General features: G+C 51.2%; 1 protein-coding gene across 1 annotated transcript in view; it reads left to right on the plus strand.

Annotated features, from left to right (window-relative positions):
* Nucleotides 1-17,496, plus strand: part of MACO1 (macoilin 1) — a 29,314-nt gene extending 11,818 nt beyond the window's left edge. Inside the window, exons 7-11 of the mRNA XM_059868451.1 lie at nucleotides 8,878-9,036; nucleotides 10,598-10,780; nucleotides 11,492-11,612; nucleotides 14,886-15,060; nucleotides 16,754-17,496. Of these exons, the coding sequence (XP_059724434.1) occupies nucleotides 8,878-9,036; nucleotides 10,598-10,780; nucleotides 11,492-11,612; nucleotides 14,886-15,060; nucleotides 16,754-16,956 (841 nt within the window). The 3' untranslated portion in view covers nucleotides 16,957-17,496. The remainder of the gene's footprint in view (nucleotides 1-8,877; nucleotides 9,037-10,597; nucleotides 10,781-11,491; nucleotides 11,613-14,885; nucleotides 15,061-16,753) is intronic.
* The last annotated feature ends 2,792 nt before the right edge of the window (nucleotides 17,497-20,288 follow it).

Below are 20,288 nucleotides of genomic sequence, written 5' to 3' on the forward strand. Positions count from 1 at the left end.
GGGCACTGGTGGGGCAGGATCTCCAGGAGATGTGTGGAGCTGTGTTCCTGGCTTCTGCTGGCAGCCTGGAGCAGGTTCCTTCATTTCTGGCTCAGGACCTGCTGCTCCCCTTGCTCACAGCTCTGTTGTGAGGCACCTGAAATACCCTGGTGGAAGGCAGGAGGAAAACCTGAGAAAATCAGCTCATCTGTCCTTGCCAGCTCTTGTGTGGAGCAGCCTTGCCTCTCCAGGGAGGTCACTGGGCTCTCTTGCTGCCTGAACAGGTGGTTTGGTTTTGTTTTTCCTGTGGAGTGTTTGGCTTTTGCTTTCATCTGCAGTTCCCAGTGTGCAGGCAGCGGGTGCAGAGAGGCAGTGCTGCTGTGGGGCTGAGCTCAGCTCTGCTCCCAGCCCTGGGATCTGGCAGCAGGGACGAGTCCCAGCTTTGCCCTGCTCCTGGAGTTAGAGGGACACAGACCTGGGAGGTGCAGTGGCTCACCCTGGGACAGAGGGGTTGTCATGTGCACCAGTGAGGAAAGGGGTGTGACTGTGCATGGAGAGATGGCTGGAACAAAAACTGTTCCACAGTTCTGCCCCTCTCCAGCACTTTCCACCTGGCTCATGTCTCTTATTCCTTATTCCACCAAATCAGTGCTGGCCACCTTAATTGGCAGATCAGGCTTGTTTTCCCTGCAGGTACCTTTGATAATTGGGCTTTTATCTCAGAGGATTTGTGCTGTGGGAACACAATGACTTCAATGGAAATATTATTTTCCCCTCTGATAATCACTGGACCCTGATTGACATACCCCTGCCAATTAACACCCTCACTAATTGATACCTAATGTCTGCAAGGACCCGTGTGGGGTGCAGGAAGCAGCCAGTCAGTGTGATCTGACAGGATGGATGGGCTGCACATGGCTCTGCCTGGCTGTTCCCAGCCTCAGCTGGCAGCCCTGCACTCTTCCTGAGCTTTGGTTGCTCCCTCTCTGAGGGACAGAAGGCTCAGCTCAGTTTGCTGCAGTTCCAAGCAGTGCTAAGCCCTGAGCAGAGGGAAGGGAAGGAATGAGCTGCCAGCCTGAGCATGTCTGCTGGGACAGGGACTGAGGGCTAAAGCTGCTGTGTTCAACAGTTTCCTGTCGAAATCCTTGTGTGGCAGCTCAGAGCAGGTGCTCACTAATGCCCAAGGTGAGTTTTGGATCACAGAAATGAATCTACAACAAAACAGATCCTGTCCTGAGGGAGCTGTAGCTCCTGGAACTCGCTGGGGAAGGACACAGAGCACAGCTGGACTCTGAAAGGGCCTTACTCTGCCCTGAGAGGGAATTGAACTCCTTCAGACAAGTGGTTGGGGATGTGGGGCTGTGGAGTGGGGCTGGTTTTGTCCCTGGAGCTGTTTTTGCCCTGATGTCCCTGTGCAGGCAGCCCAGCATCACCAAAGCCCAGCTGCTGCCTGGAATCATTCATGGAATCTTGTTTCTGCTCAGCCTGGCTGTGGAACTGCCACACCAGTGGGAGCATAAACTCACCTGACAAATTGGATGGGATGGATGCACTTAAATTTAAAAATTTATGGTGCTTTTTTATTTTAACCTTGTCAATTATCCCGTCCCTGGAGTTCCAGGCATTTGTTCATCATTTTTTCCACTTCCAGGAGTGTTTCTCATTCCTGTTATTAAACTTTCAGCCTGCATTGCTGCTGAAGCCTGGAAAGGGCTGGGTGAAGTCCTGCATTTGTTCAGGCTCAGCTCAGATCTGCTCAGCTTCCAAATAAAGCTGCTTGTTCTGCCTGGGAGTCCAGCAGGATGGCAGACCCGAGCTGCTTTCCTTTTGTGTCCACAGATGATGGCCCTGGGCTGAGTAACCAGGAGCAAATGTGAAATATTCCTTCTGCTGCTGGGGCTTGGGCTTAGCAGGGCTGGAGACAGTCAGGATCAGGAGGTTTTGGAGACCAGGAGCTTTCCAGGGTTGTTAACTCTGAAATATTTGGTGTGATCTATCTGAGGGTCCTGCTAGTTAAGGTTTATGTGTTTATTTTATACATGCTCTTATTTGAAGCCAAGCTTTTCTTTTTGTTGTGTCTGGTGCAATGTCAGGGCCTGAGTTTCGTGGAGAGGAACTTCCTGATGCCCTTCCCTGGGGATTGGTCCATTCTTGCTGGAGCTGAGGGGTCCCAGAGGCTCAGGAGCCTCTGGGGTTTTCTGAGACATCTCCTGAGGGTGCTGGGATCTTGTCAAGCCCTTCCTCCATCACTGAATCTGTGATCTGAGTGCTTCTTTCCCAGCTCCCTGGCCATGGGGCCGCTGGAGGGATCCATTTGGGATCAGCCTGGTGTCCCTTTGCACTCTGCTGATGTCAGGAGGGGCAGAGCAAATCCATCTCTTCTGCCATTTCCCTGTCATTTCTGAGGTGGAACAAGTCCAAGCTGAAATTGCTGCAGAATTATTTTTTGTTGTTTATTGCACATTACACTGCAAAACCCATGACCTGCCTCTGCCTTTCAGCACCCTTAAAAATCCCTGCACTGAAAGCACACAAAAACCTGGCAGTGCAGCTTGGCAGAAGTGTCTGTAAGCACAGAGGTCCTGCCTTTGGCACACGAGGTGATGAACAAGCTGTCTCATGTACTAATTATTCCCACAGATAACGAGGACATCTTCTGGCAGTTGGACTGGGAGAATTCTTGGTGAAGCAAAAGCTGCTCTGCCACAGCTTATTTCTCTTTTCCTAAAATGGTGTTACCTGCAGGGACAGACTGGGAGGGTTTAATAGGAATTTGTGGCCAATTTGGTGCTAATATTGTAAAATTGTAAAATTTGGTGACATCACTGATGGGCAGAGAGGGACTGGTGCCTCCTGCTGACCCCCTGCCTGGAGTGGCATTAAAGCAGCAGAAGGTTTCCTGAGGCAGCTGCAGGGGGGTGATGGCCAAGCTTTCCTGCCCCAGGAGGGCAAGCACAGAACAGAAAATCAGAATTGGGAATGTAAATGAGGAGTGTGGGAGCCAATCCCTCCTGCAGCCCCTTCCCAAGGCAGCAGAGAGCTCAGGAACAGAACATTTCCAGCCTTGGGAATGGCAGCTGCTGGGAGCAGCAGGGAGGGGAGGGTCCTGGCAGCAGAGAGAGGAGGGTCCCTGACTCTCTCTGGGGGTCCCTGGCTCTCTCTGGGGTCCCTGGCTCTCTCTGGGGTCCCTGGCTCTCTCTGGGGGTCCCTGGCTCTCTCTGGGGGTCCCCATCTCTCTCTGGGGTCCCTGGCTCTCTCTGGGGGTCCTGGCTCTCTCTGGGGTCCCTGGCTCTCTCTGGGGGTTCCCGTCTCTCTCTGGGGGTCCCTGGCTCTCTCTGGGGGTCCCTGGTCTCTCTCTGGGGTCCCTGGTCTCTCTCTGGGGTCCCTGGCTCTCTCTGGGGGTTCCCGTCTCTCTCTGGGGGTCCCTGGCTCTCTCTGGGGGTCCCTGGCTCTCTCTGGGGGTCCCCGGCTCTCTCTGGGGTCCCTGGTCTCTCTCTGGGGTCCCCATCTCTCTCTGGGGTCCCTGGTCTCTCTCTGGGGTCCCTGGCTCTCTCTGGGGGTTCCCGTCTCTCTCTGGGGGTCCCTGGCTCTCTCTGGGGGTCCCTGGCTCTCTCTGGGGGTCCCTGGCTCTCTCTGGGGTCCCTGGCTTTGTGGGATCCCTGGCTCTCTCTGGGGGTCCCTGGCTCTCTCTGGGTTCCCTGGCTCTCTCTGGGGGTCCCTGGCTCTCTCTGGGGGTCCCTGGCCCTCTCTGGGGGTCCCTGGCCCTCTCTGGGGTCCCTGTTCTCTCTGGGGGTCCGTGGCTCTCTCTGGGGGTCCCTGGCTCTCTCTGGGGGTCCGTGGCTCTCTCTGGGGGTCCCTGGCTCTCTCTGGGGGTCCGTGGCTCTCTCTGGGGGTCCGTGGCTCTCTCTGGGGTCCCTGGCCCTCTCTGGGGTCCCTGGCTCTCTCTGGGGGTCCCTGTTCTCTCTGGGGGTCCGTGGCTCTCTCTGGGGGTCCCTGGCCCTCTCTGGGGGTCCCTGGCTCTCTGGGAGTGCAAGCTGCTCCCAGGAGCTGCAGGCAGAGCCTGTCAGTCCCAGCAGGGGCACAGTGGCAGCTTCCCTGCAGGAGCTGCTGGTGCCAGGCAGAGCTGGGGATTTTGGAGAGCATCTCAGGGCCCTGTGGGTACTTTAAAATGATAATTTTTATGTAAACAGTGTTTTATTCGAGTGCAGTTGCCAGGTGATTATGGGATGGAGTAAACTGAGCACCCAGACATCAGTGCTGGGGAGCATTAAAGCTGAGCTGAGATGTCTTGAGGTTCATCCATCAATCTCCCCCAAGGCTTCTGGGAAAATGCTCCCTCTCCAAGGTGATCCCTGATGAATTCTCCCCACCAGGAGTGGCAGGAGGTGCTGCTCAGCAAAGGAAATGGGTAAATCTGCAGTCAGAGCAGTGACAAGCTGAAGGAATTGACCTGGCTTGTATAAACAGCAGAACATAATCTGCAACTAAAGCCTGGTTTAACAGCAGTTCTGTGTCACAGTGGGTGCTGCTGTGTGCAGCAGCAGGGAAAACATCTTCCAGAACTCGGGTTGCCTTTGCTCCCCCTCCTCTGAAAATCATTTTCTCCAAGAAGAGACTTAAGCAGCAAATGAAATGAGAGTAAGAATAACAGTGATGTGAAACCTGCTGGTTTAGGGGTCATTTATCACTGTGGCAGCAGTGCAGGCTGTTCCAGAGGGGAGGAGGCCTGCCCTGCTCCCTGCCCTGCTCCCTGCCCTGCTCCCTGCCCTGCTCCCTGCCCTGCTCCCTGCCTGCAGCAGGGATTCTTTATGCCTTGGCATTGGTTCAGCTTAGTGAGGTTTTATTCTGGATGGTTGTTAATGTCCTCGTGGGAGAGGTGACCTCTGGGACAGTGCAGGGAGCACCTCTGGGTCTGAGGGGTAGCTCCCTGCTTGTTTTCTCCTCCTTAATGAACTTGTGTCTGCCTAATTGGGGCAGCTCTGGGACAGAAACAGCCCAGGCAGGCTTTGCATGGTGGTGGATTGTGATCTTCCTCTGGTTTTAGGGACACAGGAGCCTGCAATTGCTCTGGAATTGGCAGAAAAGAGATGTTCTCTGCTCTGGTGTTTCAAGCTGCAGCAAAACCCTCAAAGTAATGAAAAGGGGTAATTAAAGCCTGTTGAAATCTTACTGTAAAACCTCATTCCAAACAAGCCCACTGATAAAGCAGTTTCCAGTGGTTCTGTGTGGCATTGACAGAGAGGAATTTCCTGTGTTGGTTTTTCTGGTCCCTTTGGGGTGATGTCTCCACCGTGGATGTTGCACCCTCCCTGAGCCCCAACCCCACAAATTGCACAGCCAGAGCAGGGAGGGCTGTGCCTGTGGCCTCACCTCTGCTGCAGGTCTGGAGGGCTGGCTCCTGTCTGCTCCCAGGATCCTGCAGCTTTCTTCCAGCCCACTCAGGTGCAGGAATGGCAGCAGCCAGATGGCTGCACAGCCCTGAGCTCACCTTGCCAAAAATACAAATGCAGCCTGGCCTGTGCCAGCAGCTGGGGGCTGCTCAGGGCTCCTTTCCCTGGAATACTCAATACCCAAAATAAATCTGGGGTGCCTGAGTTGGGCACAGCCTGAGCTACAGGTAGAAGCTGTTTACAGTTCTTATCTTCAGTCATCACTTCATTGTAGCCATGGATATTGAAGATGTTTCTGGGTCAGTGTAAAGTGGCATTCAGGTGCATTTCTCTATTGAAACAGCATTTTCCCACCTGTTCATGAAAACCTGGATTAAATCCAGCAGCTGTTGGCACAGCCCAGTCTGGTGGTGGTTCCTACAGCTTCTTACTCCCTTGAATGAAAACCTTTGCTCTCTCTAAAACAATGGGCTGCTGCTTTTTTGGCAGATGAAATGAAACTGATTTCTTTGCCCAGCAACTGCCCTGTCCATCATTTAACACTGCACAGGGTGGCACCACTCCCCCAAAGCCAGCTGCTGCTGTTCCCATTTTGGGGCTGAGGTTGGAATATTTGGTCAGGTTTGCAAATTCTTTCCCTCAGCAGAGCACCAAGTGATTTGTGCACTTCCCTTTGAGGGGGGTGTTTGCTTTGTGCTGTCACTACTTGCCTGTAAGTTGATTTTTTTTTGTTTTCTTGCTGTCTGAGGGTGCTTTTGACCATTTCTGGAGCACTGAAGGAGTTAATCTTCCCAGGAGGGCACTTCCATGGACCTGCAGAGGCAGCTGGGGCAGGAGGGGCTGAGGCTGGAGTGGGCTGAGGTGTCCCAGCCCAGCCCTGCTCCCCTGGGGCTGCTCCTGGCTCCTCATTCCCCCTCTCACCTCTCTGGGTGTCTGAGCTGTTCCAGACCCACCTCTCTGGATTTCCTCAGCCTCAGGGATCCCACACTTCCCCCCAGCAGTCAGTGGCACAGGATGTTCTCCCTGCTCATCTCTCAGTGCCTTGTAGGCTGAATTTCCCTGCCCTGAAGCCCAAAAAGGTTTCATTAAGAAATCAGAAGGCCCCAGCCATTCATCTGCACTGCTGGGTGTCACTAAGGGCAGCTCTTCTTGGCTTTTGTGCTTGCTGTCCTCATTTAATGTCCCACTGCCACCAATTCAGAATGGAAACCTAGGAAATAAAACCACCTTCATCTTCTTTATGGACACTTAAAAACTCTCAGATCAATAGCTGGCAGAGCAAAGGAGGGTTGTGTGAGAATGGCTGGGGTGTATTGCTTTCAGTAAGTGTGTGACAGAGTTTAAAAGGGTTGATTATTCACCTGTGATGTGTTTTTATTCTAAGGATCAATAACCTTATTTGTGGGGGAAGATGAAAGTGAGCTGAGTGCCTCTCCTCTGAAACGTGTGTTTTATTTAACAATATTTTAATTAATAAGATTACATGAATCTTCAAGAATTTTCCAAAGCTACAATTTCAAGTGTAGAGCAGATGGTCTCTGTTCAAGAGCAATTAAAACTAAATTTACTGACTCCTGAGCTGGGGCTGACTTAACACATCCTCTTACTCGGCATGCACATCATGTGCTGCAGGAAAACACCAACTCGGTGAGGTGACAATTCCCAGCTCAGCTCTGGCTGCCAAATCAAGCTCAGCATTTGTGGACAGGATGAAATCCCTGTGTGGGGGTCTGGCCTGCTCTGGAGCTTCTCAGACTGGAGGGGAAATGTGATTCCATGGGATTGGTTTGAGTGAATTCCCGTGGGAGGCTCTGAGGTGTGTGTGGAGTTAGAGCAAAGCTGATCATTTAGCAAGGACACAACCAGGAAATTGAGAGTTGGTTGTTTGGAGGCTGCAGCTTTGAGGGGCTGGCAGAGGGTGCAGGGTTTGTCCTGCTGCTTCTGTGCAGCGTGCCTGAGCCTTGGGGTGAGAGTGTCCTGAGGAATTGCCTTTGCCACTGTGAGAAACCAAGTCCACTCTTCAGGATTGTTAACAGCTTCATAAGGGATAAAAAGGGACAAATACCCAGCACTGGTGATGCTGGGGTAAAACAATATTCTCTAGGTACTGGTCCTTTCCAGGGGCACATACATATCCATGTTTTATACATGGGTCAGACATTCCTGTGAGTTGGGCTGTTCCAGGGATTTTCTTGCTTGGTTTGAACCTTTGGTCATTAGATCAATAGATTTTATTTCTTCTTGTTGTTTTTACACTCCCTGATCACAAAGAGTCAATAACTTCTTCCTCTAGGTGTTCTGGTTTTTGTCCCCATTACCTTGTCTTTCAGGTAAGATAGCCCACAAATGTGGGGGATCATTTAACTATTTTACACCATTCTCTGAGTTAGAGAATGAAAATGCCTCATGAAAGAGGTACTTTAGCATCCCACAGTCTGTATTTTAATACAGAATACAAATTATTCTTGTATTATTTAATACAGAACACAAATTCTGCTATTTGTCTAGAATACATTTATCACATTGGTGTTTCTGTGAGCTGTAGGGTGCATGCACAAACTGACAGGTTATACTCCACCAAAAGCAAGTGTAAATTGTACCACATCAAAGCACAGAAGCAGATAACAGATAAATGCAAAGCCAGTGTGTGATAGGTTTTTCTTTGAGCTAGGTTTTATGAGAACTTATTACACTGGAGACAGCCTGGCTACCTCAGTGGCATAAAATTACTAGGATGGGTTTTGAGGTAGGGTTGGAAACAGAAAAGTTTTGATAAAAGGCAAAATAACAAAGCTCTTTACAGAGAACACTTGAGTTAGGGTTGTTCTGGGTGAAATCCCCTACAAAAGCAATTACTTTTTCTGTTCTTTTTCTAGTGAGGTGCTATTGGCTTCTGTCTGGTTGGGCATCCTCAGGTTTGAGGTGAAGTCCCCAAGGTCCTATGAGGTGTCTTTTTACTAAATTGAGGAGAGAAACTTGTGGGCTTTTTTCCTTTTTAAGGAGACAAAGGATAATTTGGTCACTCCTGTGGCATTCACATTCTCTGGAAAGATTCCTTCGCCCAGGATTTTCTCTTGGGAAGCTGAAAGGCAGGGGGAGAGGCCTCAGAGAAAAGGAAAACAATTCTCACCTCATCTGCTTCTCCTGTCCTGTGCTCTGTGGATGTGTTTGGAGATTGTTTACCCACAGGTGATTGTTCCATTGGACTCTGGTGTGAGTTGGTTTGGCTCTTTGGCCAACTGGGGCCAAGCTGAGTCCCGAGTTTTCATTATTCTCTTTTAGCCTTCAGTAAGTATCCTTGCTGTATCCTTCAATATAATACAGTATAATAATAGTATTCTTTAATAGAATATGGCATAATGATAGTATTCTTTAATACAGTGTAATAAAGTGATAAATGAGCCTTGGGAACACGGAGTCCGCTGCATCCTCCTGCCTTGGTGGGGCTCCTTGTTTCCATCAGCAGGGAGCCCAGCCCCACGCAGTGCTGCTGTCCCTGTGCCCCCAGGTTGGAGCAGGACATCAAGAAGCTGAAGGCTGACCTGCAGGCCAGCAGGCAGGTGGAGCAGGAGCTGCGCAGCCAGGTGAGCTCGCTGAGCTCCGCCGAGCGCGGCGCGCGCGCCGAGACCGGCCAGCTGCGCCAGGAGAACGAGCTGCTGCAGAACAAGTACGTGGGCACTGCCCGGGCCACGGGCACCCCCTGCCACTGCACTGCGGGCATTCGGGCTGCCCAGGCAGGGGTGGGGGGTGGGAAGGGCAGCTTGTTATTAGGAATTGGAATTTGGACATTAGGGGGTGCTCAGGTAGGGATGTGGGGGTGGGAATGGCAGCTTGTTATTAGGAATTGTAATCTGGACATTAGGGGTGCCCAGGTAGAGATATGGGAGTAGGAATAACATTTGTTATTAAGAATTGTAATCTGGACATTAGGAGGTTCTCAGGTAGAGATATGGGAGTAGGAATAACAGTTTGTTAATAGGAATGGCAGTTCCTTAATAGGAATTGTAGTCTGGACATTAGGGGTGCCCAGGCAGGGATATGGGGGTGGGAATGGGAGTTTGTTATTAGGAATTGGAATCTGGACATTAGGGGGTGTCCAGGCAGGGATATGGGGGTGGGAATGGCAGTTTGTTATTAGGAATTGGAATCTGGACATTAGGGGGTGCCCAGGCAGGGATATGGGGGTGGGAATGGCAGTTCGTTATTAGGAATTGGAATCTGGACATTAGGGGGTGCTCAGGCAGGGATATGGAGGTGGGAATGGCAGTTTGTTGTTAGGAATAGCAGTTCATTAATAGGAATTGTAATCTGGACATTAGGGCTGCCCAGGTAGGGATATGGGGGTGGGAATGGCAGTTTGTTGTTAGGAATTGGAATCTGGACATTAGGGGTGCCCAGGGGGTGGGAATGGCAGTTTATTATTAGGAATTGTAATCTGGACATTATGGGGTGCTCAGGTAGAGATATGGGAGTAGGAATAACAGTTTGTTATTAGGAATAGCAGTTCATTATTAGGAATTGTAATCTGGACATTAGGGCTGCCCAGGCAGGGATGTGGGGGTGGGAATGGCAGCTTGTTATTAGGAATTGGAATCTGGACATTAGGGGTGCCCAGGGGGTGGGAATGGCAGTTTGTTATTAGGAATTGGAATCTGGACATTAGGGGGTGCTCAGGTAGGGATGTGGGGGTGGGAATGGCAATTTGTTATTAGGAATTGTAATCTGGAAATTAGGGGGTGCCCAGGTAGGGATATGGGGGTAGGAATGGCAGTTCCTTAATAGGAATTGTAATCTGGACATTAGGGGGTGCCCAGGGGGTGGGAATGGCAGTTTGTTATTAGGAATTGGAATCTGGACATTAGGGCTGCCCAGGCAGGGATATGGGGGTAGGAATGGCAGTTTGTTATTAGGAATAACAGTTTGTTATTAGGAATTGTAATCTGGAAGTTAAGGGGTTCTCAGGGATTTGGGAGTAGGAATAACAGTTTGTTATTAGGAATTGTTGTAATCTGGAAATTAAGGGGTGCTCAGGCAGGGATATGGGGGTGGGAATGGCAGTTTGTTATTAGGAATAACAGTTCATTATTAGGAATTGTAATCTGGAAATTAAGGGGTGCTCAGGGATATGGGAGCAGGAATGACAGTTTGATTTTTGTGTTAAATAATCCTAAAATGAGAGGCAAATCCAGGCAGATTTTAAGCTCACTCCCGTCCCTGTCCCCCTGCAGATTGCACAACGCTGTACAGATGAAACAAAAAGACAAACAAATGATCAGCCAGCTGGAGAAGAAGCTAAAGGCAGAGCAGGAGGCACGAACCTTTGTAGAAAAACAGTTAATGGAAGAAAAGAAGAGGAAGAAGTTGGAAGAAGCAACTGCAGCACGAGCTGTGGCCTTTGCTGCTGCCACCAGGTGCTCTGCCCTTGGGAGCCTTTGGGGTGGGAAGGAGGAGCCTGTGTTTGGTCTTTTATTTAAAAAAACAACAGCTTTATTTGCATTGAGAGGCTCATTTGTGTTAAAACAAGGCAGGACTGGGAGATGCCTTCCCTGCAGCTGAGCCTCAGTGCCTACATGGCATTTACACATGGGAAGGATGAGTGGGCTCTCAATTACCTGCTCTTCCTGCACTGTGCTCTCAGAGCTGTTGGGTCCTGCTCAAAGGAGCATCTCCCTTCACATGGGAGCTGGGAATCAAGGATTTGTGCAGTGACACTGGCCATAATTCTGGAATATTCCTGCTGGAAACCCATCCCAGTGGGGTTCTGCAGTCCCACAGCAGCACAAGTTGGGATCACTTTAACCTGCAGGGCTCCAGATGTCTAAAAGGAATTATTCCTGCTTTTCTGCCCTCCCCAGAAAGGAATGACTCTCTCATCAATTGGAGCATGGAGTATTTCATCAATATTCCCAATCTCCCAGCCCCTGAGGTGTGGCACTCTGTCACTGCCCTGCCGGGCGGGAATCGCTTGGCTGAGCACACCAAAGTTGGCTCCTTCTTTTCAAGGCTCAGTGTGTATTTTATTTTAATGGCTGGTGCTGCCAGCAGCTGAGGAGGGGCAGGCTGGCTGCTGTCTCTGGGGGCTGCTGTTCCCTCAGCTGCTGAGCTGTGCTGTGTCCCTGCAGAGGGGAGTGCACCGAGAGCCTGCGCGGCCGCATCCGCGAGCTGGAGGGCGAGTGCAAGAAGCTCAGCATCGACATCAAACTGAAGGAGGACCAGATCAGAGAGCTGGAAATCAAAGTGCAGGTAATGCACGGCCCCAGGGGCTCAGGGCAGCACCCAGGAGAGCTCCCAGCCCTCCCACATCCCTGCATCTGCAGCACAGCCATGCCCAGGCACTGCAGCTCCTGCAGCTCCTGCCCCGGGCTGGGCAGGGTGAGGCCAGCAGGGACCACAGGCTCCTTCCAGACCCTTCCATGGCTCCAGCAGGGACCACAGGCTCCTTCCAGACCTTTCCATGGCTCCAGCAGGGACCACAGGCTCCTTCCAGACCCTTCCATGGCTCCAGGAGGGACCACAGGCTCCTTCCAGACCCTTCCATGGCTCCAGCAGGGACCACAGGCTCCTTCCAGACCCTTCCATGGCTCCAGGAGGGACCACAGGCTCCTTCCAGACCTTTCCATGGCTCCAGGAGGGACCACAGGCTCCTTCCAGACCTTTCCATGGCTCCAGCAGGGACCACAGGCTCCTTCCAGACCTTTCCATGGCTCCAGGAGGGACCACAGGCTCCTTCCAGACCCTTCCATGGCTCCAGCAGGGCCAGAGGCTCCTTTCAAACCCTTCCATGGCTGCAGGAGGGCCAGAGCTCCTTCCAGACCTTTCCATGGCTCCAGGAGGGACCACAGGCTCCTTTCAAACCCTTCCATGGCTGCAGGAGGGCCAGAGCTCCTTCCAGACCTTTCCATGGCTCCAGCAGGGCCAGAGGCTCCATCCACACTATTCCATGGTTAAATGGGGATTTTTTCCCCCAAACCCACTGGTCTGTGTAGGCTGAGGGTAGAATCCCCTCAACAGCATTCTTCTCCTCATGCAGGGAGCCTGTGGCCACTCTCATTGTAATAAATCACAAATTTCACTAAAGGTTGCTGATTCAGGGCACTCTGGAGCACTGGCCAGGCTATTTTTTTTTTGGTGCCTGAATATTGAAAATACTTTGTGGCAGATGTGCAGCAGTCAGGGCTGGGTTTGTTACAGCTAAAGAGCTCAAATGTGTGCCCTTCTTCCTGTCCTAAAGATGTGCTCAGACTGACAATCTGCATGAAAATGGATTTTTAATGCCTCTTCAAAACCCACCTGGTGCTGCTGTGGACTTGTTTCCCATCACAGGTGCAGCCTCCTTGTCCCTGGATTTACCAAACCCTTGACAACAAGTGTGGCTTAGCCCTGGAGTGTTTGAGCGTGGCTTTCAGATAATTAAACCCAGCTCTAATTAAGCTTTTTAATTTTATGAGCATCTTCAAGCTGTTAGAGAAGCTTTTGGTTGCAGCCATTAATACTCCCCCCTTTGCACTGTTGTCCCTCCAGCTGAAGGTACAGAATGCTGTTGTATTTTTCCCCCAGGCACAGGCTGCCAGGATCATTGCTCCCTGGTTTTCCCTTTCCCTAATTTCTGGCACTGCAGCTCACTGAGGTTTGTGAGATCCAACCAATCCCTTTATTCAGCCACTTGGACTGGGGCTTAGGGAATCTTCTCCCACCTTTTTGTGCAGCAGGGGCTGCCCAGGGATGGAATCCTCATCCCTGGAATGTCCAAAACCACGGATGTGGCCCTTGGGGATGTGTTTCAGATGGATTGGATGCTCTCAGAGGCCTTTTCCAACATGAGCCTTTTCCTCAGGGAAGTGTTCCCACACCCAGCCTGCCCCAGCTGCCCCTTGGGAAGGGATTTGGGGTGGAGGGTTTTTTTTTGGGGTTTTTGGGTGGAGGGCTGGGGCCCAGAGCAAATGTGCTCCAGTCACAGCTTTAATCACCTGCAGGGTGGCCACGTGTAATCACTGCAGTAACCTTAATTAGCCAGCATTTTAATTAATGCCAGCCCAGGCTGGGGAAGGGGAAAGGCTCCTGGCTCTGCCTGCTCTGTGAACTCCCTCAGATGGCATTTTGGCATTTTTTGCTCCTCAGATGACATTCTTGCCCCCTAGGCTGACTATTTTTGCCCCCAAGGGTGACATTTTTGCCCCCAGGACAGGATGTTTTACCCCATAGGCTGACATTTTATTTGCCCCCAAATGACATTTTTTACCCCATAGGCTGACATTTTTTTTGCCCCTAGAATGACATTTTTTACCCCATAGGCTGACATTTTTTTTGCCCCTAGAATGACATTTTTTGCCCTTAGGCTGACATTTTTTTGCCCCCCAGGATGGCATTTTTTTGCCTCTAGGCTGACATTTTTGCCCCCTAGGATAACATTTGTGCCCCCCAGGCTGAGATTTCTGCCCCCCTAGGCTGACATTCATCCCCCAGGATGGCATTTCTGCCCCCCTAGGCTGAGACTCGTGCCCCCAGGCTGGCATTTCTGCCCCCCCAGGTTGAGATTTCTGCCCCCCAGGCTGAGATTCGTGCTCTGTAGGCTGGCATTTCTGCCCCCCAGGCTGAGACTCGTGCCCCCAGGCTGGCATTTCTGCCCCTCTAGGCTGACATTCATGTCCCCAGGCTGAGGTCATGCCCCCCAGACTGAGATCGTGCCCCCAGGCTGAGATTTCTGCCCCCCAGGCTGAGATCATGCCCCCCCAGGCTGGCATTCATGCCCCCCAGGCTGAGGTCATGCCCCCCAGGCTGAGGTCATGCCCCCAGGCTGGCATTTCTGCCCCCAGGCTGGCATTTCTGATCCTCAGGCTGGCATTCATGCCCCCAGGTTGACATTCATGCCCCCAGCCTGGCATTTCTGCCCCCCAGACTGAGATCGTGCCCCCAGGCTGCCATTTCTGCCCCCCCAGGCTGAGGTCATGCCCCCCAGGCTGGCATTCATGCCCCCCAGGCTGAGGTCATGCCCCCCCAGGCTGGCATTTCTGCCCCCCAGGCTGAGATTTGTGCCCCCAGGCTGGCATTTCTGCCCCTCTAGGCTGACATTCATGTCCCCAGGCTGAGGTCATGCCCGCCCAGGCTGGCATTCATGCCCCCCAGGCTGAGGTCATGCCCCCCCAGGCTGAGGTCATGCCCCCCCAGGCTGAGGTCATGCCCCCCAGGCTGAGATCATGCCCGCCCAGGCTGGCATTCATGCCCCCCAGGCTGAGATCATGCCCCCCAGGCTGAGATCATGCCCCCCCAGGCTGAGGTCATGCCCCCCAGGCTGAGATCATGCCCCCCCAGGCTGGCATTTCTGCCCCCCCAGGCTGAGGTCATGCCCCCCCAGGCTGGCATTCATGCCCCCCCGGGCTGCCATTTCTGCCCCCCCCAGGCTGAGATCGTGCCCCCAGGCTGCCATTTCTGCCCCCCCAGGCTGAGATCGTGCCCCCCAGGCTGAGGTCATGCCCCCCAGGCTGGCACTGCCCCGTGTGACCCTGCTTGTCCCTGCAGGAGCTGAGGAAGTACAAGGAGAACGAGAAGGACACCGAGGTGCTCATGTCGGCGCTCTCGGCCATGCAGGACAAGACCCAGCACCTGGAGAACAGCCTGAGTGCAGAGACCAGGATCAAGCTGGACCTCTTCTCTGCCCTGGGGGATGCCAAAAGGCAGCTGGAGATTGCCCAAGGTACCTGGGGGCTTCCCTTCCACCCACTCCTGGGGTTCCTCAGAGGGAACTGGGCATTTCCAGCTTTGGGAGTGAGGAGCTGGAGCCATCTGAGCTCACCTTCCCAGCCCATCGTGATGATGGACATTAAAATCGGTGTTTCAATTAATTCCTGATGGTTTTCTGCATTTTATAAAGCATTGCAAGGAGCTGGAGATCTTTTGAAGCTCTGCAAAGACTCTCTCTTTAAAAGAGAAATTCAGTTTAGCCTGTTATTAAGCTGCTCTCTTGCCATCCTAATAATAATATTTTATTACTCCTCAAGTAAATAAAACTTAAATTTGAGGAGAATCCAACCTGTTTTAACCCTGAGCAGGTGAGGGGAGTGTGGGCACTGCTGGTGATGCCACCAGAGGGAGCAGAAAACCAACATAAAACCCAGCCCAGGCTTTGTGCAGCTGTGCAAACCACGGAGCCACCCTCAATAACTCTGCTTTTAATTTCCCTGTTTGATTGCAGGAATATTTAATTAGAGGGAGAAATTGTTTTGTTTTGTCTCAGCAGAGGGTTTTTTCATCACCTGGCTGCAGGGATTGCTGTGGTGGTGGTGTGAAAGCTCAGAGAGGAATGAGGGGAGTGGGACAGTTTGGAAAATTCACAGCTTTTATGACCAAATATTTGGGCTTTGTGAGGAGTTTGGAGAAGGGGAATGGAAAAAGGCAGAAAAAATGGCAGAAAAATGAGATTAAACAGAATTAATCTTGAGGGGTGGTGCAGCTGTGAATCCAAATAATGCAGAATTATAATGGGGGAGGGCTGAGATAATCAAAACCTGAGCACAGATCAGGGGGTGATCTCAGGAGGGTGATCTCAGGGCAGGCTCTGAGCTGCTGGGTGCTGATCTCAGGAGTGTCAGCCTGGGGAGGGGAAGCTCTGAGCTCCTGGGTGCTGATCTCAGGGCAGGCTCTGAGCTCCTGGGTGCTGATTTCAGGGCTCCTGGGTGCTGATTTCAGGGCTCCTGGGTGCTGATTTCAGGGCTCCTGGGTGCTGATTTCAGGGCTCTCAGGCAGGGCTGGCAGGCTCTGAGCTGCACAGAGGGTGATTTCAGGACTCTCAGGCTCTGAGCTCTGCTGAGTGCTGATCTCAGGGCTCCTGGGTGCTGATTTCAGGACTCTCACGCTCTGAGCTCCTGGGTGCTGATTTCAGGCTGGCAGGCTCTGAGCTCTGCTGAGTGCTGATTTCAGGGCAGGCTCTGAGCTCCTGGGTGCTGATTTCAGGGCTCCTGGGTGCTGATTTCAGGGCTCTGAGGCTCTGAGCTCTGCTGAGTGCTGATTTCAGGGCAGGCTCTGAGCTCCTGGGTGCTGATTTCAGGGCTCTGAGGCTCTGAGCTGCTGGGTGCTGATTTCAGGGCTCCTGGGTGCTGATTTCAGGGCTCCTGGGTGCTGATTTCAGGGCTCCTGGGTGCTGATTTCAGGGCTCTCAGGCTCTGAGCTGCACAGGGGGTGATTTCAGGGCTGGCAGGCTCTGAGCTCCTGGGTGCTGATTTCAGGGCTCTGAGGCTCTGAGCTCTGCTGAGTGCTGATTTCAGGGCAGGCTCTGAGCTCCTGGGTGCTGATTTCAGGACTCTTGGGTGCTGATTTCAGGACTCCTGGGTGCTGATTTCAGGGCTCTGAGGCTCTGAGCTCTGCTGAGTGCTGTGCTTTGCCTTTCGCAGGGCAGATCCTGCAGAAGGATCAGGAGATCAAGGACCTCAAGCAGAAGATTGCAGAGGTGATGGCAGTGATGCCCAGCATCACCTACACTGCAGCCACCAGCACTCTGAGCCCCGTGTCCCCACATTATTCTTCCAAATTTGTGGAGCCCAGCCCCTCTGGACTCGACCCCAACGCCTCTGTGTACCAGCCCCTGAAGAAATGAGGGAATGCCACGGTTCTCTGTGCCCCCAGGGGTCTCTTGCAGTCGAGATGAAATTGTTTCGTGTGGGACTGTGTTTGTTGTCATTTCCAGCAGGAGAAAAGAGCATTGACTAGAACTGCCCATCGGTTTTTCTTGTAAATTTTTAGGAAACCTCACAGAACTTTGCCATTTGTTTTCCTCGGCCAACGCATTAAAAACAATTCTTGGTTTTCAAGTAGCCAATTTTGCCTTTTTATGTACTCTTGCATGGTTTCCTCTTGAAAAAACAAAACCAAACCACAGGCCTTTGCTTGGTTTTGAACCCTTTCTCCTCAGTTTTTTATTTCCTGATCAGATTGGATTTGGGATTCACCCAGTGAGGAAAACCCCTCAGTTTTCCCGTGGAAGGGTTAAACAGCCCAACAAAGCTTTGATTTATTGATGTGTTCAATACAAACACGTGGATGTTGCAGAAGATAATTTGATTTCCCCCCCTCAAAGGACCAAACAAATTCCAGGGGCGTTGTTTAAGGAAGGAATAAAGAATAGCTGCTGATGTGATGGTGGTTGTGGTGTGAAATATTTCTCTCCCCCTTGGTGTTTTTTCAGTCATGGAGAATTGCTAAACAGTCTTGCTCACAGTGCCTTGGGAAAAGACATTTCAAGAGGAAACTTGATGGTTCAAACTGGTTTTTTTTGTCCCCTTCACTGTCATCCAGCTTCTGCTCATGGCAGAGCCTGCTGCAGGCTGCTGCTGCTGCTCTGGCTGCTGCTCAGGTTCCATGCTCTGATTGATTTCCCCCCTCAGCACCTGCCCTGGCCTCGGAGTTCTGCCCTGGGAGAGCGAAGGTGGAGCTGTGCTGTGGTCTGTACACGAGACACTGTCAAGCTGCCCAATAAAAGCTGCAGTTCTGGGGTTTTTCATTGGATTCAGCTCTCATTTACACTTGCTCTCCCCTTCTGGCTGAGTGCTCCCAGCCCTGCTGCCCCTCCCTGGGGGGGTTATTCAGGGGGTTTCAAGGAAACCCTCAAATGGAACACAAATTCAAAATGTGAGTGTGGGGTTTTTATTGAGGAGGTTTCAAGGAAACATTCAAATTTAGCACAAATTCAAAATGTGAGTGTGGGGTTTTATGGAGGGGGTTTCAAGGAAACCTTCAAATTTAGCACAAATTCAAAATGTGAGTGTGGGGTTTTATTAAGGAGTTTTCAAGGAAACCCTCAAATTGCACCACACAAATTAAAAATGTGAATTTGGGGTTTTTATTAAGGAGTTTTCAAGGAAACCTTCACATTTAGCACAAATTCAAAATGTGAGTGTGGGGTTTTTATTGAGACATTTTCAAGGAAACTCAGAAATTGCACCAAACCCTCAAATTGAACACAAATTAAAAATGTGAGTTTGGGGTCCTTATTGAGAAGTTTTCAAGGAAACCTTCAAATTTAACTCATTAAAAATGTGGTTTTGGGGTTCCTATTGAGGAGTTTTCAAGGAAACCTTCAAATTGCACTAAACACTCAAATTTAACACAAAAAATGTTTATTTGGGATTTTTATTAAGGAGTTTTCAAGGAAACTTCAAATTGCACAAATTAAAAATGTGAGTTTGGGGTTCTTATTGAGGAGTTTTCAAGGAAACCCTCAAACTGCACCAAACCCTCAAATTTAACACAAATTAAAACTGTGAGTTTGCATCCATAGCAAGGGTTTTTAAAATTTATTTTATTTTTATTTATCTTAGTTTAAATGTAATTTTAAGTATATTTTAATTTAATTTTATTTTTATTTTACTTTTTAAATTTTTACTTTAATATTTTTTATCATTATTATTATTATTATTTACCATTATTTGATAGGATGAGGTCCTGCCACTCCCGTGGCCAGGAGCTGCTCCCAACATTTTATTTTGAGGACCTTTGTGTGCAGCAGCTGCATTTTCTGCACTCAGACCCCAAAACCTCCTTCAATAGCACGATCTGGCTTTGGGAGAAAATCCAAGGAAATTCCTTCTGTCCTGTCCCCAGCAGCCACGAGAGGGCCCAGGAGCCTCGGGTGAGCCTGGAACAAACCCTGAGCTTTTCCCCTGGAAAAATCCCTTTTTTCCTAAATTTCACTCTGAATGGGAGGGACTCCATCACTTTGGGGTTCCTGGGCTCCCAGCACCAGCCCCCCCGATATAATTATTATTATATTATTTTAATTATTTTATTTTAATTCTTTTTGGATTCTCAGCACCAGCCCCCCCCCTGATACTGGGGGTTTTAATTATTTTATTTCTTTTTTTTAATTATTCTTTTAATTATTTTATTTTCATTAATTTTGGATTCTCAGCACCACTCACAAGATTTTATTCTCATTCCTTTCTATCCCTTTCAAGCCTTCTGATGAAATATTTTCTTCTTGTAGTACAGTTTTAATATATCATTTTCTTTTAATATAATATATTTCATAAAATAATCAATCAGCTTCTGAGACACGGAGTGAAGATTCTCCTCTCCTCCCTGCTCCTGGGACCCCTGAGAGCAGCAGCACACCGGGCATGTCCCAGCAGCCAGAGCTCCCCCAGTCCCAGGCTGGGCTGAGGAGATGATCAGGATTAAGCAGGCTGCTCTGAGATGTTTACAATTATTATTAGCTGCCAAATCTGCCCGGGCAGAGCAGCCCAGGCCCTGCCCATCTGCTGCTGCTCCTGCCTGCGCCTCAGATCCGTGTTCTGGCTGGGAGTGACACCAGCAGCAGCAAAATCTGCCCCTGGGGATGCAGGGCTGGGAAAGGGACAAAAATCAGCTGGGAGGGAGGGAGGGAGGGAGGGAAATCCCATCCCAACTGCAGGAGCACGGCAGGGCAGCCCAGCTGGGGAAGGAAGGCAGCCCCAGGGGTTCTGGCTGGCATCGAGGGGTGCTGGCACCCCAGGGGCAGCTCGTGGCTCTCACAGGGGTCAGGAGAACCCCCCTGGCACCCCGGAAAGTCCCTGTGCCCCAGCCTGGCAGGGAAACCTTGCCAGGGCTGCCCCAGCAGCACAGGAGGGCAGGGCAGGGGTGGGGAAGGTGCAGCAGCTCCCGAGGGGATGGGAGCGGGCTGAAACCTTCTGGAATCCACAAACCCCGAGAGATGGGGCTTGCAGGGTCTCCCCAAGAAAGCTCAGCTCTTTATTTTAACATTTCCCTGCCTGCTGGGGCTGCCCGGGCTCCTGCCCTGCCCCGGGGCTGCCCTGGCTGTGAGCAGAGTGTGACACGGGGGAAGGAAATCAGGATTTGTGCCCAGCTTGGACAGGCTGGGACAGGAGATGCCCTGGGCACTCCAGCACGGGGGTTTCTCCCCCCCTTTTTTGGGATGCATTAAAAGTGTGGGTG

The sequence above is a fragment of the Haemorhous mexicanus genome, chromosome 27, assembly GCF_027477595.1.
Source record: "Haemorhous mexicanus isolate bHaeMex1 chromosome 27, bHaeMex1.pri, whole genome shotgun sequence".
Taxonomy (NCBI): domain Eukaryota; kingdom Metazoa; phylum Chordata; class Aves; order Passeriformes; family Fringillidae; genus Haemorhous; species Haemorhous mexicanus.